The sequence below is a fragment of the Scylla paramamosain genome, chromosome 40, assembly GCF_035594125.1.
Source record: "Scylla paramamosain isolate STU-SP2022 chromosome 40, ASM3559412v1, whole genome shotgun sequence".
NCBI classification, from domain to species: domain Eukaryota; kingdom Metazoa; phylum Arthropoda; class Malacostraca; order Decapoda; family Portunidae; genus Scylla; species Scylla paramamosain.
The window spans coordinates 5,131,514-5,149,055 of record NC_087190.1 but is presented as its reverse complement, the minus strand read 5'-3'; the positions used below and the strand labels follow the sequence as shown (position 1 = coordinate 5,149,055).

At 42.5% G+C, this 17,542-nt stretch overlaps 1 protein-coding gene across 4 annotated transcripts; it reads left to right on the top strand.

The window, feature by feature from the left end:
- The first annotated feature begins 1,311 nt into the window (after positions 1-1,311).
- Positions 1,312-15,580, top strand: LOC135092752 (tigger transposable element-derived protein 1-like). Of its 4 annotated transcripts, XM_063991425.1 has the most exons (3): positions 1,395-1,411; positions 1,712-1,838; positions 5,659-15,580. In XM_063991425.1, exon 3 carries the CDS (start codon positions 5,859-5,861, stop codon positions 8,313-8,315), a length of 2,457 nt encoding a protein of 818 aa, XP_063847495.1. In that variant the 5' UTR covers positions 1,395-1,411; positions 1,712-1,838; positions 5,659-5,858; the 3' UTR covers positions 8,316-15,580. The 4 variants fall into 4 exon arrangements, with proteins under 4 accessions (XP_063847496.1, XP_063847495.1, XP_063847492.1 ...); XM_063991426.1 differs by lacking the exon at positions 1,712-1,838 and having other exon boundaries at positions 1,312-1,411; XM_063991422.1 differs by lacking the exon at positions 1,395-1,411 and having other exon boundaries at positions 1,725-1,875.
- The last annotated feature ends 1,962 nt before the right edge of the window (positions 15,581-17,542 follow it).

Below are 17,542 nucleotides of genomic sequence, written 5' to 3'. Positions count from 1 at the left end.
GCTTTCCTTACTGAATCTTGGTCATCCTCTTTTAGAGATTTTGGTGAAACTTTTGCTGTTGCCTTGGACATATCAAAAGCTTTTGATAGAGTATGGCACAAAGCTTTGATTTCCAAACTACCCTCCTACGGTTTCTATCCTTCTCTCTGTAACTTCATCTCAAGTTTTCTTTCTGACCGTTCAATTGCAGCTGTGGTAGACGGTCACTGTTCTTCTCCTAAATCTGTTAACAGTGGTGTTCCTCAGGGTTCTGTCCTGTCACCCACTCTCTTCTTATTATTCATTAATGATCTTCTAAACCAAACTTCTTGTCCTATCCACTCCTACGCTGATGATACCATCCTGCACTTTTCTACGTCTTTTCATAGACGTCCAACCCTTCAGGAGGTAAACATTTCACGCAGGGAAGCCACAGAACGCTTGACTTCTGATCTTTCTAAAATTTCTGATTGGGGCAGAGCAAACTTGGTATTGTTCAATGCGTCAAAAACTCAATTCCTCCATCTATCAACTCGACACAATCTTCCAGACAACTATCCCCTCTTCTTCAATGACACTCAAGTGTCCCCCTCTTCTACACTGAACATCCTCGGTCTGTCCTTTACTTATAATCTGAACTGGAAACTTCACATCTCATTTCTAGCTAAAACAGGTTCTATGAAGTTAGGCGTTCTGAGACGTCTCTGCCAGTTTTTCTCACCCCCCCCCCCCAGCTGCTAACTCTGTACAAGGGCCTTACCCGTCCACGTATGAAGTATGCTTCACATGTCTGGGGGGGTTCCACTCATACCACTCTTCTAGACAGGGCGGAATGAAAATCTTTTCGTCTCATCAACTCCTCTCCTCTAACTGACTGTCTTCAGCCTCTCTCTCACCGCCGTAATGTTGCATCTCTAGCTGTCTTCTACCGCTATTTTCATGCTAACTGCTCTTCTGATCTTGCTACCTGCATGCCTCCCCTCCTCCCGCGGCCTCGCTGCACAAGACTTTCTTCTTTCTCTCACCCCTATTCTGTCCACCTCTCTTAACGCAAGAGTTAACCAGTATTCTCAATCATTCATCCCTTTCTCTTCTTTATTTCTGTATTTCCACCTTCCTGCTTCCTGCTTCTGTATTTCCACTTCCTATGACTTGAATTTCTTCAAGAGGGAGGTTTCAAGACACTTATTCATTAATTTTTTACTACTGCTTTGACCCTTTTATGGGACTGGCATTTCAGTGGGCATTTTTTTTTTTATTTGATTTTTGTTGCCCTTGGCCAGTGTCCTTTCTACATGAAAAAAAAAAAAAAATGTTTGGGATGGGGTGCAAGTTCTCAAGAACTAGATCTTGCTACGTTCTGGGTGAAGTGTACCTTCCTGTTTAGTGTTTAATCTATAGAGGACCATCAGGCTAAAGATTCACGAACTTTGTAAGTCCTTAAGAAGTTTCTGCCGTTTTCTTTGTAAAATTAAGAACTTTTAAGGAACCCCGGAAGGCAAACCTGTAATACCCGCAACATTAAACACTGGCCAAGCCAGAGGACAAAAGGAGACAGATATGAACACTTAAGTGGCATCGCCGCATCACAAGAGTTGTAGCCTTCTGAGGCCAGTAGGATTTCTGCAAACACAGCTCCCAATATTGGAGAATATTTGCTTGAAAATAAATACATTAAAGAAACAAAAAGAACAATACGTAATTTTTTTTTTTTTTTTTTCTTATAATCAAGCCACTGGATTGGTGAGGCCCAAGGAAAGTATACTTTTGGCGAGCCCCGTCTTTGGTTCCGTTGGCCTGTTGGAGTGTGTTATACTGCACCTGCGCGTCTGGTAGCCGCTCACCACTTCTCCCAGGCGGTACTTTTGCCTCTATAAGTCACCGCTGGCCTGCTGGGTACGTGCTTGCCGCCTTGCTGTGTGTCTGTGGATGTGCGGAGGCTGGTGGTGCCTCATACGCCTGTTGCTACTGCTGCTGCTACTGCGTGCCATGTTTGTCTCGGTCTGTGTTGAGTGGTGATTGGAAGGTTAGGGAAGTAACCTTAGCTTGCTTGTCTCCTGTCACTCACTATTTCTGGACGAACTCTGGGATGGTGTTTAAGTAACACTAACCAATCCTAGTCTTTGAATGAAAACACTAATGTTAGCTCAGTATTGCCCTTGGATGATACTGAACTAGCATTAGTGTCTTCACCAGGGGGCGGGCTTAGACTAGGTGTAGGTTAATTCACTTATTTAATTTAACTGGTGACTCCATTGTACAGATCACAGTTTTGAAAAGCATCATATTTTTACCCAGAAAAAGTAAATCTTCCAAGGTAATTTCCATAACCCTACAGAAGGGTAACATTGAAATAACAAAGGCATTTTTATACAAGTGCTGGGTTAGGTCGAGTTAGACTGGGTTTGAATTAATTCCATTCATTACTTTAGATAATAATAAAGTAACAGTGTTTCCACCTAAGGGGTGAGTTAGGTCAAGTTTAGATCAAAGGTGACAGGAGGGTTAGGGAGGCAAACTTTGCTTGCTTGTGTCCAGTCACTAAGCTAAATTTGCAGTTTCAGCTAATACTCTCATCCTCTTTATCTCTTCCACTAAAGCCAACAAGCATGGGGGCTTGGTGGAAATGCAGGGTCTCGGGGAAGAGAAATCTAAGATGAGGCATTTTTTATATTTCTGAAAAAAGTCTAAGGATGACAAACATCATATTTCGAAAACGAAAATTTTCTACACTATCCTTACCTACTATTACCAACCTAACCTAACCAGGGGGGGTTTCACCTCCCCCCTGAACCCCCCTTAAAGTCAAGCCTAACCTTGTAACCCCCCATAAGGTAAACTAATAGAACATAACATTTTGTAACTTACATTGTCAGTCATCACTACATACCAACAATAATTACTTAACAAAAAATACCTTAAGAAGAAGTTAAGGGAAATGGTGGTAAACTGCCAGTTCATATATTCACGGCCAACACACGTCTCTTCCATAGTCATGATCTGACTGATGCAGCACAGACAGTCCTGGGTTTTCCTTCCTCCTCTAAACACATATTCCTATATGTGATCAGCCAACAAATTTCCATGGGACCTGATTTGCAGCAGGTAACCCAACATCATCATAGGTCTTAACATGTGACTCAACGTCATGTTGCCATTGTGCATGCACACCATTCATAACAAACATAAACACACTTAGTATCCTATGAGAGACGACTGGAGATCTTAAGATCTTAGCTAGAAATAACTTAACCCTTCAAAATCTGAAGTTATTATTTCCGACAAGGTCTGTCACATGTCTTGGGGAGTTCCACTCATACTGCTCTTCTAGACAGGGTGGAATCAAAAGCTTTTCGTCTCATCAACTCCTCTCCTCTAACTGACTGTCTTCAGCCTCTCTCTCACCGCCGCAATGTTGCATATCTAGCTGTCTTCTACCACTATTTTCATGCTAACTGCTCTTCTGATCTTGCTAACTGCATGCCTCCCATCCTTCCACGGCCTCGCTGCACAAGACTTTCTTCTTTCTCTCACCCCTATTCTGTCCACCTCTCTAACACAAGAGTTAACCAGTATTCTCAATCATTCATCCCTTTCTCTGGTAAACTCTGGAACTCCCTGCCTGCTTCTGTATTTCCACCTTCCTATGACTTGAATTCCTTCAAGAGGGAGGTTTCAAGACACTTATCCACCAATTTTTGACCACTGCTTTGACCCTTTTATGGGACTGGCATTTCAGTGGGCATTTTTTTTATTAGATTTTTGTTGCCCTTGGCCAGTGTCATTCCTACATAAAAAAAAAAAAAAAGGGTAAAGTGGAGCTACAAATGCTCCAGACAGTGAGATGTAGACCCTGCCAAGGGCTGTAGTTATGTATGGTGTATTAGTTGAAACTGCAATAATACCTTATTTCTGGCTGCACCATGGGATGGTGTTAAAGTAACATTGGTATTATTATATAAGTGCACCCATCTCACAGCAAAAAGAAAAAAAAAAAAAAAAAAAACTGTTCTCAGTGAAGTACTTGGTTCACATATAACACAGTGGTGTGTATCTTTACCAATGCAAATTGTTCATTCCTAAGATATTCATTTTTATCAAATTAATCATTAAGGTAGGTTTATTTAGGTTAGGTTACATTAGGTTTAGTTTGGTTTGGTTTAGTTTGGTTAGTTTTTTTCAGTCATGCATGAGGATGAAACTACATTTTTCTGGTAGATTTTTGTGGTTTTTTAATGAATCTCTGCTTGTTTTTGTCCCAAATCATTGGTCTACATGTGTGTGGTTGGTGTATAAAAAAAAACTGTTGATTTGCAGCAGAAATGGCTACTAGATTCATTCAAAGCACATCAAAATCTACCAGAAAAATGTAGTTTCGTCCAGAAATGTTTGCCGGGTGCTTTTATATAAATTTACCATAGCATTAACCTATCCTAGTCTTTGGAAGAAAATGCTAATGTTATTTCAGTATTATCCTTATCTGGTGATAGAGTCTGTACGCTTCCCTTGGTAAACTTTGTACCCTCAGAAGTGATGAGCATGTATGGTTTGGCATAGTGGTGTGGGGTGGGGTGGTGTTAAGTGGTGTGGTGTGGTGTGAGTGAGTGAGGTGGTGTGGTGTGATGTGATGTGGTGTGGTTAGTGGGGTGGTGTGAGGTGGTGTGGTGAGTGGGCTGGCTGAGACACGTGTTGTCACATATGTCTCAGCCAGTAACAGCTGTGTGGTGGTTGGCTCACTCTGCAGACACTGGACTTGACGAGACACTTGTCGTGTTAGGAATATTTGTTTGAAGATAAATGGATTGAAGAAACAAAAACAAAAAAAAAAGAAAAAACAAACAAACAAACAAACAAACAAAACAAAACAAAACAAAAAAAAAAAAAAAAAATATATATATATATATATATATATATATATATATATATATATATATATATATATATATATATATATATATATATATATATATATATATATATGAACTGTTCATGTTGACAAGTAGTTGGGTTTAGGAAGGGGGATAAAAACCAAGGGAGGAGTTAGGATTCCTTTTAATCTCTAACGTTTCGGCTGAATAGCCATCCTCAGAGTCTCTCTGAGGATGGCTATTCAGCCGAAATGTTAGAGATTAAAAGGAATCCTAACTCCTCCCTGGGTTTTTATCCCCTTTCCTAAACCCATATATATATATATATATATATATATATATATATATATATATATATATATATATATATATATATATATATATATATATATATATATATATATATATATATATATATATATATATAATTTTTGTTCATAATTCCTTGGTTGGCCAGCACCATGACAGGAACAGTTCATTGATTCACTGTCAACCAGAATGTAACACCAGAAACACAATTGTAGTAAAGCTGCAGTTAACATATAATACTTCAGTTTTTGAGCATCTTTACCAAGCTTGCAGGACTGTGGGTGGGGGGACAACACTACCCCTGGCTCCCTCCATCCCTGCTCTTGGGGTAGTTTCTGATCAAAATCTAAACAATCATTACAACTTCCTGACTCAGTCTTTCAAGTGAAGAAATTCCTAGTAGAATAAACAAAAAAAGAAAAGATATTTGTTCTGAAAGTGACATTATTTTTTTTATAATATAGTGATATAAACATATTTCATATCTGTGTTGCTTCCTCAGGTCCTCTGGGAAGCAGCAACACAGCCATCAGGTGGTGGCAGAGCCAGCCAGCAGCCAACAGCCTTGCCTTGGCACCCCAGTGACCGTTGTGCTGGAGTGGAGACGGGACGTGGCTGAGCGGTGTGAGGAGAGCTGAGTGCCACCCTGGCTGTTGGTGCCGTGTAGGGCCAGGCATGATACTGAGTCCGTGGTGAGTGAACATGGGGAGCAGGTCTGTCAAGCGTCATATCATGGCTGCACCGAGGAAAATTGTTCGCCTGCGTCGCCCACTGACCACCAAGCTGGAGGTGGTGAGGCGCGGTGAGAAAGGGGAGACCAGGACAGAGATCTCCAGAATGATGGGTCTGCCCAGCGCAACCGTCTATGACATATTGTTGAAGGCCGATAAGGTGAAGGCCATGGCCAAGCAAGCAGGCTTGCTCCATCTGCTGGGGAAAGGAAAAAGTGCTGCTACAAATAAGGTGTTGCCAAAGGATGGGAATCGTGATGGTGCCACAAAAAAGGTGTTAGTGGGAAAGGAGAAAAGTGTTGCCACCCATAAGGTTCTGACTAGCAATGTGAAAGTTCCTGCCACCAAGAAAGTCAGAATGAAGACTTCCTCTGCAGTTGTAAAGAAAAGCAATTCCTGCTACAGCATGACTACCAAGATGGAGGTGGTGAGGCGCATCAAGAAGGGCGAGTCGGTGCGTGAGGTGGCCCAGGCCATGAACATTCCATTGTCCTCCGTGTATGACATGAAGAGGTCCTCGGTGCAGATCAGGGCAGCGGCCCAGAAGGCCACGGCCCTCAAGGTGCTGGCCAACAAGATGAACATGACGGTCATCCTGAAGGACAATTGCCAGAATCTGATGCCCAACCCACAGCAGCAGCAGAAGCAGAAGCACCGGAAACAGAAGCGGCGGCCCCACCCCTTGGCCACCAAGCTGGAGGTGGTGCGGCGTGCTGAGCAGGGCGAGAAGATTACCAACATCAGCCGCTCCATGGGCCTGGCACACTCCACCATTCACTTCATGGTGAAGAACGCCCAGAACATCAAGGCTGCTGCGCAGGATACCTTGCCGGCAAACACAAAGGTCACCGCTGGGGATTCTGAAGACGTCGTGATGGAGAACATGGAGCGATTACTGAAGATCTGGGTGGATGAACAGCTGAGCCAGCTTGACATGGTGAGTGATGACGCCATCCGGAAGAAGGCCCTGTCCCTGTGGAGGTTTGTGCGGCAGAGTGTAGGTCCAGAGGAGACCAAGGGGGTGGTGGACAACTTCACAGCCTCCTATGCTTGGCTGCAGCAGTTCAAGGAACACTTCATCTACTCACTGCCTGCAGCCGTGGAAGAACCCAAGGAGGACTTCAGTGGTGCAGCAGAGGCAAGGGCCACGGCAGAGCCCAGTGGTGCGGTGAAGGCCAGAGCTGCAACAGAGCCCAGTGATGTGGTGGAGACCAGGGCCACAGCACACACCTTCAGCCCGAGGTGTGTGGCAGAGGCACCGCCTGCCATGGAGCCAAGGGTCGGTTTGCCGAGGGGTTTCTCCTCCCTGCTGAGGGCCAAGATTGAGGTGGCAGGCTACACACTCAGGCAGGTCATCAACCTGGATGAGATGGGGTTGTTCTGGAGGAAGCCTCCAGCCAATACCATCATCAGCATGGACAAGCAGGTGTGCCAGGGTGCTCGGGACCAGTTCTCCCTCATGTTTGGGGCCAATGCCATGGGGGACCTCAAGCTGAAGCCCCTGCTGGTGTACCACACGGAGAACCCACGCTCCCTCAGGGGCTACATCAAGGAGTATCTGCCGGTGATCTGGAGGTCATCGCCGCAGGGCAGGGTGGTGCCTGCCCTGTGCCAGAACTACGTGGTGGAGTATGTGTCGCCTCGGTGCAGGGAGTACGCTGCAGAGCACGGCCTGCAGAACAGGTTCCTGCTGCTGGTGGATGACAGCCCTGCCTTCCCCCCTTCCATGGATGACTGGGCTGACAACATTGAGGTGATGTTTGTGCCCACCATGAGCAGGTCGGTGGTGCAGCCCATGGAAAACGGCATCACGGCTGCCTTCAAGCTGCGCTACCTACACCGCCTGCTGGGGCACCTCCTGCGGGAGACTGAGGGAGAGGACAAGGAGTCTGTGCGCATGTTCTGGCTGGACTACAACGTGAGGAAGGCACTCAACAACATCAGCATGGCATGGGACGACGTGACTGCTGCTACGCTGAACGCTGCCTGGCTCAGCATCTGGCCCGAGTGTGTGTATGCCACCCCTGGCCATGCGCTGCCTGGCAAGCCCTCTGAGTTGGACGTGGTGGCCCTGGCACACCAGGTGGGCTTCCTGCAGGTCACAGTGGAGGACGTGCGGGACCTCCTCAGGACCCACGACGAGGATGCCGCCACCAGGGACCTCTTCCAGATGGAGCTGGACCAGACCCTGCAGGGCGACAGTGAGGAGGTGGACAGCTCCAAGACCCTGGACGTGACTCTCCTACGCCACGTGCTGTCCCTCTTTGAGGAAGCCATGGCAGTGCTGGAGGACAACGACCCCAACTGTACCAGGAGCTGTGACATGCGCGGCCTGGTGGAGCACGGCATTAGGAACTACAGAGAGCTGTACACCACCAAGAAGAGGAAAGCACAGGACTCATCCATTTTTTATCCCAGCCTGGAGTAGTTCCACAGGTGCCATCTGTGCTGCAGTGTGTGTATGTGTGTGTGTGTGTGTGTGTGTGTGCGCGTGCGCGCACACATCCAGTGCTGCCATGCTGTGGAGGCAGGCCTGTGATGGAAGGACATCTGGCACCAACTTTGATGCCTCCATGAGTAACATGTGTGGCAGAAGGTCACTGCCTGTTGAACTGAACTGTGTGATATGACACTTGTTGACAAAGATATTTCTGTTCTTAGAAAAGTATATGGAGCAGGAATTTGTTACCAGTTTATAAGGCAAAGGTTTGAACAAATTCTTAGTGCTTTAAACTAAACTACATAGATAGGGTTCATGTATTTGACAAGACTTTTGGACAACAGACAATGCTTTCCTAGTTAGTGATGTATATGGAGGCATTACTTTTATGAGGGAAAGGTTGTGGAGGGTTTTTACCAGTATTAGAATAACTATAGAAAGTTATTACCCACTCCACAAAACATGTACGAAAAATATTGGTTCCCTCAATAGGAAAATGTTAGGTTTTATATTTATGAATTTATTAAAGGGAAAAATGGAAGTTTGCTACCTGTATTAAAAAGAAATTGAACACTTTTTACAAAATAAGCACAAAAACCGTTGCTTGCCTTGCTAGGAAAATGTGTTTTTATATTTAATGAGAATTATGAAGGAAACCGGAAGTTTGTTACCTGTATTAGACTAAGCCTTAGAACAAAATTGTACTTTTTTATGAAACACGCATGAGTGAAAAATGTCTCTTGACTTGTTAGAAAAAACATGTATATATTGCAATCATGAGAAAGTTTTGAAGAGAGAAATTTAATCAGTTTTATACTAAGCTATGAGGAGAGATTAGGTGCTTATGAAAACAAAGGATGGAGGAGATGAAACTCTGTACATTATAATGGTGGGAGACTGTGGTGGTCAGGGAGTGAGGCATGTTTGAGGCAGAGTGTGGAGGAGAGTAAATACTATTGGAAAAAACTCAAACCTGACACACAGGATGCTGGGGGACACTGCAGGTAGGGACAAGAGTGAAGCATGTTTAGGCAGGGAGAGTGAAGGAGTGTAGGTACAGGAAAATTCTAACCTGCTATAAGAAACTTTATACATTAATAGACAGTAGCTGGGGAGGGAGTGAAGCGTGTTAATGTTTGAGGCAGTGAGTGTGAAGGAGAGTAAGTATTATTGAGAAAAACTTTAACCTGCTATAAGAAATGCATGAGTGAAAACCATAACCTGCTATAAGAAATCCATGAAAGAGAGTGAAAACCAGTGTTATTCTGACAGCAGAGCAGAGTGTTAATCCCCAGGTAAAAAAAAAAGAAGGAAAAGAAAGAAACACACAGTTATGCATTTTCATCACTCAGGCTTATACCAGGTTAGTTTCCTCAGCAGTGCATGGGTGGTTGACTACTGAGGGAGGCAAGGTGGTGGACTGAGTGTGGGCCACTGCTGCTGCTGGAAAAAGAACATGTGGGATTGAGAATATGTCTTAGCTATCTTTCATGTGTGTACCATGCTGGCATTACCAGGTGGAGTGGCCCAGACGAGGCACCACATATCATTCACACTCTTAGCCCTCTGTCATTCTCACACACACACACACACACACACACACACACACACACACACACACACACACACACACACACACACACACACACACACACACATGAAGAAAAAGACCTAGGAGGAATTATTACTGATAATTTATCATTTGGGAAGCACATAAACAAAATTATAGGAGAAACATATATTCTGCTGAGAAACATCAAGATAGCATTCTCTTATATTGAAGATATGATAAAAAAAGACTGATAACAACGATGATACGTCCGAGATTGGAGCACGTAGCATTAGTGTGGTTACCAAGTTTGAAAAAGGATACAAGAAAGTTAGAAAGAATCCAGAGAGCTGCAACTAAAATCCCTGCAAGCTTAAGAGAGTATAGTTATGAGGAAAGGTTGAAGAGATTGGGCCTGACTACACTAGAAAAAAGGAGGGAAAGAGGTGATTTGATAGCAATATACAGAATATTGGAAGCAATGGAAAAGTTGGACAGAGAAGACCTCTTGATACCAGATACGAGAGACACGAGAACATGGAAGGAGATTGAGGAGTGTTTGCAGAAGAGACATAAAAAAAACATAGCTTCCCCCACAGAAGTATAACAGTGTGGAATGAATTTATGATTGAGACTGTGTTCGAAGACAATTCATAAATTTAAAGAAAATCTAGATAAAAGTTGATATGGAGACGTGACGGCACGAGCCTAGTGTGGCTCTTGTCATGTATTTCACAACTAGGTAAATAAATACACACACACACACACACACACACACACACACACACACACACACACACACACACACACACACACACACACACACACACACACACTCTTAGCCCCATCTAGCTGTCTGAAAAATAAAGTGCCAAGTTTTAAGAATGTGGTGAAAAGAGAGGATTAGAGTGAAGGTATTTCTGTTAGTTGGAAGTGCTTGAGAGGGGAAAGAAAGACAATGGTTTAGACTGGAAATTAAGTGAAAAAATGCACAGAAAGTGAGGATTTGGAGTGTGAAAATAATGTTAATTGTAAGTGTTGAAAAAGAGGCAAATATGATGTCTTAAGTAATTGTGTGAAGAAATGCAGAGAAAGGAGATTAGGGGAGTAAAGATAATGTTAGTTAGAAGTGCTGCACAAGTGTAAAAAATATGAAAAGGGAGAACCAGAGTAGTTGAGATAATATTGGTGGGAAATACTGGAAAAGTGGAGAAAAGAATATAAAATTGTACAAAAAATATAAGGAAATGTGAAGGAAAAAGAGGACTAGCAGAATTAAGACATTGTGCTTGTTGAAACACCTGGAAAACCTGAGAAAAGTAAGGTAAATAGATGAAAGATGTGTTTGTATGACAGTTATGTGCAGAGTGTGAAGAATATGAAAAAAAAGGAAGGATTAGCAGTTAAGATAGTGTGTTACATGAAAATCCTGGGAAATATTAAAAAAAAAAGATGAAATTTTGTTTGTTAGAAAGTGTAAAAAGAATATGAGGAAAAATTGGAATGAGAGTTGAAATGTTGAAATAATGCATGACAAAAAAAAAATTGCAAAGGTTATGAAGAAAATATTGGAATGGGCAAGTTAAATAATAAAAAATAAATAAATAAATAACCTTAAAAGTGAAAAAAGAACAACAACAACAATAACAAAATTAAAATAATAAGTAAACTGCAAAAATTAGACAACAGAACATACAAAGGGACCAATGAAAGACAGTGGATATGTGACATTATACAAAACAGTAGATTTAGAGAGAGAGAGAGAGAGAGAGAGAGAGAGAGAGAGAGAGAGAGAGAGAGAGAGAGAGAGGAAATGAGTACACTTAGTAACTCAAACAGCTCAGTTGATATTGGCAATGTGATGCTTAGGTTAATGGGGCAATGATAGAAGAGAGAAAGAGGAAGAGGGGAAGAAATACAAGGAGAGGAAGAAGAAAAGAGTACATATCACAAAAACAACTTAATTTATATTACCAAAAGTGATGATTAGGTTAGTTTGCCATTGATATAAGAAAGAGGAAGACGGGGAGAGGAAAGAAAAGCATGATGATTATGTTAGTCAGGCATTGATGGAAGGAGAGAGAGAGAGAGAGAAGAAAAATGTAATGGTTAGGGTAGCATGGTTGTGATAGAAGAGAAAAAGAGGATGATGGAGGAGAAATAAATATGTGATGATGTTAGCCAGTCATTGATGGAAGAGAAAAGAGGAAGAGGAGAAGAAAGAAAAAGTGATGGTTAGGTTAGTGTGGCAGTGGTGGAAGAAGAGAAAGGAAGAGAAGGAGAAGAAAAAAAAGAAAATGAAGGAGAAAATGTCACTTAAAAGTTTAATTGATGTGCCAAAAGTGATGTTAGTGAACCATTGTCACAAAGAGAGAGAGAGAGTAGAATACATGTCACAAGCAGTTTAAGTTATACTACCAAAAGTGATGGTTAGGTTAGTGGGGTATTGTGAAAAAAGGAGGAGAAGGAGGAGGAAAAGGTAGAGGAGAGGAAAAAAAAAGAAAAGGGTACATGTCACAAAAACAGCTTAATGTGTGCTACAAAATGTGGTGGTTATGTTAGTGGGACAATGACAGAAGAAGAGAGGAAAGAGAGAAAAAGAGTATTACTTGTCACTGCAAAGAAACTAACCCTTTCACTGTGATACAAAACAATTAGCAGCACCAGAATCAATGCGTGAGACCTTTATAAGCATCTACAAGAAAAAGGTGATTAAAAAGAATAGATTTTGTAATTTCTACCCAGTTTAAAGATTGAATGTGGCTGTAAAGATATCTCAGAGTGATTGGGGATGAAGAAAAGGTGTACCAAATGGCAGTCAGAGGGTTCATTTATACCACCAAATGTAATGGTTAGGTTAGTGTGGCACTGTTAGAAGAGAGGAAGAGGAGAAAGACAAGAGGAAATGTTGCAGTTCAAACTCTATTGGCTAATGTAATGGTTAGATTAGAAACAAAAGATGGAAAAGGAGAGGGTGTATATCACAGCACAACTCAAATGTGATAAAAAGGAGAGAAAAGAAGAGAAAGATTAGAGAAAATGCCCCACTTCAAACTTTACTGACTTTGAGAGTGACTCTAGTTGTAGCCAGATGGTGGAAAACTCGGAAGGTTCAAGAGCGTGGGCACAAGAGCAGGTTAAGTCGTTGCGCACAGAGATGCAACATCCAGCTTTGTATTGAAAATGAGGATAAAGTAGGAGGAAACAGAAAATGGGCTACTGTCAGTTGCCTCAGGCACCTGAGTTTCAGTGAGGAAAAGAAGATGAGGTTTAGTAGAGGAGAGGTGGTGTTCTACAGATTGAAAATTAGATCTAAGACTGCGAATGTTGCAGAAGTTAATGAAGAAGAAGTTGAGGGGGGTGTCAAGACACTTAGGGTTGATACCAGAAGAGCATGGTTAGGTTACAAAGAGAAGAAGAGTTCAAAAAAAGAGTTTATCAACACAAATGAGATTGCTAGACATTGTTAGAACAGCTAAGGAGGAGGGGAAAGACAGACAAGAGAAAATATTGTAATTCATACTCTATTGATATTATGAAATGGTTAGGTTAGAAAGAGAAAAGAAGATGAAGAGTTCCTGTCACAACACAATGAGATGGCTAGGCATTGTTAGGAAAGTAAAGGAGGAGGAGGAAGACAAAAGAAAATATCACAGTTCAAACTCTGCCATCAAACACAAAGATTAGATCAGTGCGACATCCCCAGAGCTGCTTCAGTGACAAGGTTGTATCAACCGCTCTGAGGTCTATTACTGAGGTGAGCCTGGCCCTGTACAGTCTGTGTACCCCCATGTCTGCATCCCAAAGCTGTGAGGCCTATTGTATTCTAGTTAAGTTTGTATTGCCAAAAATCATAACTTGTCTGCTTATATATATATATATATATATATGTAATTTTTATTTTTATTTATTTATCTATTTATTTTTTCATCTTTTTGCCATCTATATATATGTTTAGTTATCATATATTTTTCCCCTAATATGGGCTTTCATCTGTCAATATATTATTTCTCCATGTTTGATTTTTTGATACAAGAGAGGAATTAATTTGTTTGGTACAGTGTTTTTGCTTTGTCTTTGTATTCTTGGTGTATTTCTTTCCATTTTTTTCATGTTTGGTATTTGATGTGAGGGAGGACTCTCTCTCTCTCTCTCTCTCTCTCTCTCTCTCTCTCTCTCTCTCTCTCTCTCTCTCTCTCTCTCTCTCTCTCTCTCTCTCTCTCTCTCTCTCTCTCTCTCTCTCTCTCTCTCTCTCTCTCTCTCTCTCTCTCTCTCTCTCTCTTGTACTGTGTGAAGCAAAAGAGGATTATTATTGAAGTTAATGGCTGCAACAAAGCTGCATTTTGCTGATTTTCCTTGGAATGACTACTGCTTCCATGTCTTTGTGTGCCAAGTGCATAACAGAGGTGATAGTGTCTGGCATGGAGGCGTACATCCCTCACTCTTTTTCTTGACCTGTCATCCACTCTCTTATTATTCATCAAAGACCTTCTAAACCAAACTTCTTGTCCTATCCACCCTGCACTTTTCCATGTCTTTTCACGTCCAACCCTTCAGGAAGTAAACAGTTCACACAGGGAAGCCACAGAATGCCTGACTTCTGATCTTTCTAAAATTTCTGATTGGGCAGAGCAAACTTGGTATTGTTCAATCCCTCAAAAACTCAATTCCTCCATCAATCAACCTGACACCATCCTCTCTTCTTTAATGACTGTCCCTCTCTTCTACACTGAACATCCTTGGTCTGTCCTTTACTTATAATCTGAACTAGAAACTTCATATCTCATCTCTAGCTAAAATAGCTTCTATGAAGTTAGGTGTTCTGAAATGCCTCCACCAGTTTTTCTCACCCCCCCCCCCCCCCAGCTGTTAACTTTGTACAAGGGCCTTATCCGTCCATGTATGGAGTATGCTTCACATGTCTGGGGGGGTTCCACTCATACTGCTCTTCTAGACAGGGTGGAATCAAAAGCTTTTCATCTCATCAACTCCTCTCTTCTAACTGACTGTCTTCAGCCTCCCTCTCATTGCCGCATTGTTGCATCTCTAGCTGTCTTCTACTGCTATTTTCATGCCAACAGCTCTTCTGATCTTGCTAACTGCATGCCTCCGCTCCTCCCACAGCCTTGCTGCACAAGACTCTTCTTTCTCTCACCCCTATTCTGTCCACCTCTCTAATGCAAGAGTTAATCAGTATTCTCAATCATTCATCCCTTTCTCTGGTAAACTCTGGAACTCCCTGCCTGCTTCTGTATTTCCACCTTCCTATGACTTGAATTCCTTCAAGAGGGAGGTTTCAAGACACTTATCCTTCAATTTTTGACTACCGCTTTGGACCCTTTTATGGGACTGGCATCTCAGTGGACTTTTTTTTTTTTTTTCCCTTGGCCAGTGTCCCTCCTACATAAAAAAAACATTCTCCAACACATTTCTTCCTTTTATTTAATATTCAAGGGAGAAAATATTTTAATAAAGCATATCTCCTTTCTCCTAGACATAGATGATATTATTATTATTATTAGTATTATTAGTATTATTATTAGTATTATTATTGATATTTTTATTACTATTTACCTTTGTATGTGATTTTATCCGCACAGTCTGATACTATTTAGCCAGTATGCTGGTGGCCTTGTGGTCTGTGTGGGAAAGCAATGGACGGGTCCTGAGAGGGTCAAGCGAAAGAATAAATGATTGCAGTTTGCATGTGGAACCTTTATTATCGCCTTTGATCATTATTCACTAACCTTCCTGCCACTATGAAGATGGTTTGCGCGGAGAGTGAAGATGAAATAGGTTATGGTAATTTTGCCTTTTTTTTTTTTTTTTTTTTTTACACTACAGAAATATTTACCACAGCTTAACACAAGAATAGTATCCTTCCCGGCAGGTCAGAAATCTTTGGGCGGACTTTGCAGCGTGGCCCCTGCTCACCCAACAATGACTAGCTGGTGTAGGTCGGGAATTGTGACTCGCAGCTTAAGGCCTCTTTCACACAAACGGTTTCTGTTGTTGCGAACTTTACGGCACACCGCAGAGGAAGCCGCCCAGCACAGGCGAACACCCGTAGTGAGGTGCGGCAGTCGCCACCCGCCAGTCGCAGTCGCCATTCCAGCAGCTTCGTAGTTTCGTAGATACTCGCCACTCGCCCGGCAGTCAGTGCAGCACTGCCTTGATGGAGGACGTAAGGAAGAGAGTAGTATATGTTCATTTGATGGACAAGGTCATCAAAAGAAACAAAATTCTGGATTCACCCTTAGAACAGCACTCGCCTCCTCCAGGGTGCATTTTATGCTCTTTAAGAAGACTTGTTGAAGGCTGACGATGCAAAATAAGTTTATAACCATTTTTGGATGAGCTACTCTTCATATGAATAACTTGCGGGTAAAAGTAAAGCGAGAGACTATTGAATCACAAGACACGATAATGAGACCATCCATCCCACCTGAAGAAGCAGCTGCTCGCAGGCAATTGACAACCACCGCACGCGGGAAACACTGCAGATATGTAAATGCCAATAGCGACATGTCGCCACCCAAACCGTCATCCGGCATTTTTGCTGATGTTGCGGTCTTGCTTAGTTGCTGGCAGGACGGCAAGGTGCGGCTGCCGGCAGGACGGCAAAACTGGCGTCCTGAGTGTGAATACTCCCATTAGAGTCAATGTAGTGCTAAACCGTGCGGCGCGTGCCGCAGCGGCACACCGTTCGTGTGAAAGAGGTCTTTAGGGAGGAGAAACAAAGTAAAAAAATACACGTGGTGGCGATCCCGAGTCCGTCCGTCTTTTAGTAGGTAGGTCGGTTCCTTGTGGCAGTATCTCGGTGTAATATACTTACTAGGGTTGTGTACTTCAGAATGTAATATGTATGATAATGTATAAATTAATATAATAACATTAGGATTTTCAGCTGATATTTTAAAAGGCTCTCAATAAACAAGCCGTAATTATTATTATTATTATTTATTATTATTATTATTATTATTATTATTATTATTGTCATCATCATCATCATAATCATCATCATCATCATTAAATCATAGGTACTGAAGGGGAAGAAAATTGGTTTAGCAGTAGAAAGAGTTAGACCTGTCACTGGAGTTATAAGCGGATTATCATTACAGTAATATGGATGGATGTAAGACAAGGACGGATACAATGGGGACAGGGAGGCCAGGATCCCCCGAAAAATCTCCGTCCCCCCTAGAAAATCCCGACAAAGTGGACAGTGGGTACAGAACTGACTCGCTTATAATGTGCTGCAACTACGAGTATAATACTGAATGTGTCGTCGGCTTTAGGCATATGCAGGCGCGGATGCGGTGGGAAGCCAGATGGCCCGGGCCGCCGCCCGCCCAAAAAAAAAAAAAAAATATTAGGATAACTAAAATATTTCAAATGCCCATGAATTGAGAAAACTTAAAATATATTTAAGATACCCCTAAAGCTAGAGAGCTGGGGAGCGAAGCCGGCCGCCGCTAGATGGCTCTAGATGCTGTCCTCCAAACTCAAAAATTTCTGCTGTAGGTTCCTTGGGCCTTACTCTGCGGAGGTGGACGGGATGCTCAGGCAAGATTAAAATTTTTTCGGTGTCCGATGTAATTTTTCACTCTCCCGCAGGGCCAGGCCACAACGGGCACGTGCCCTGGGCCCCGCCCCCTTATGGGCC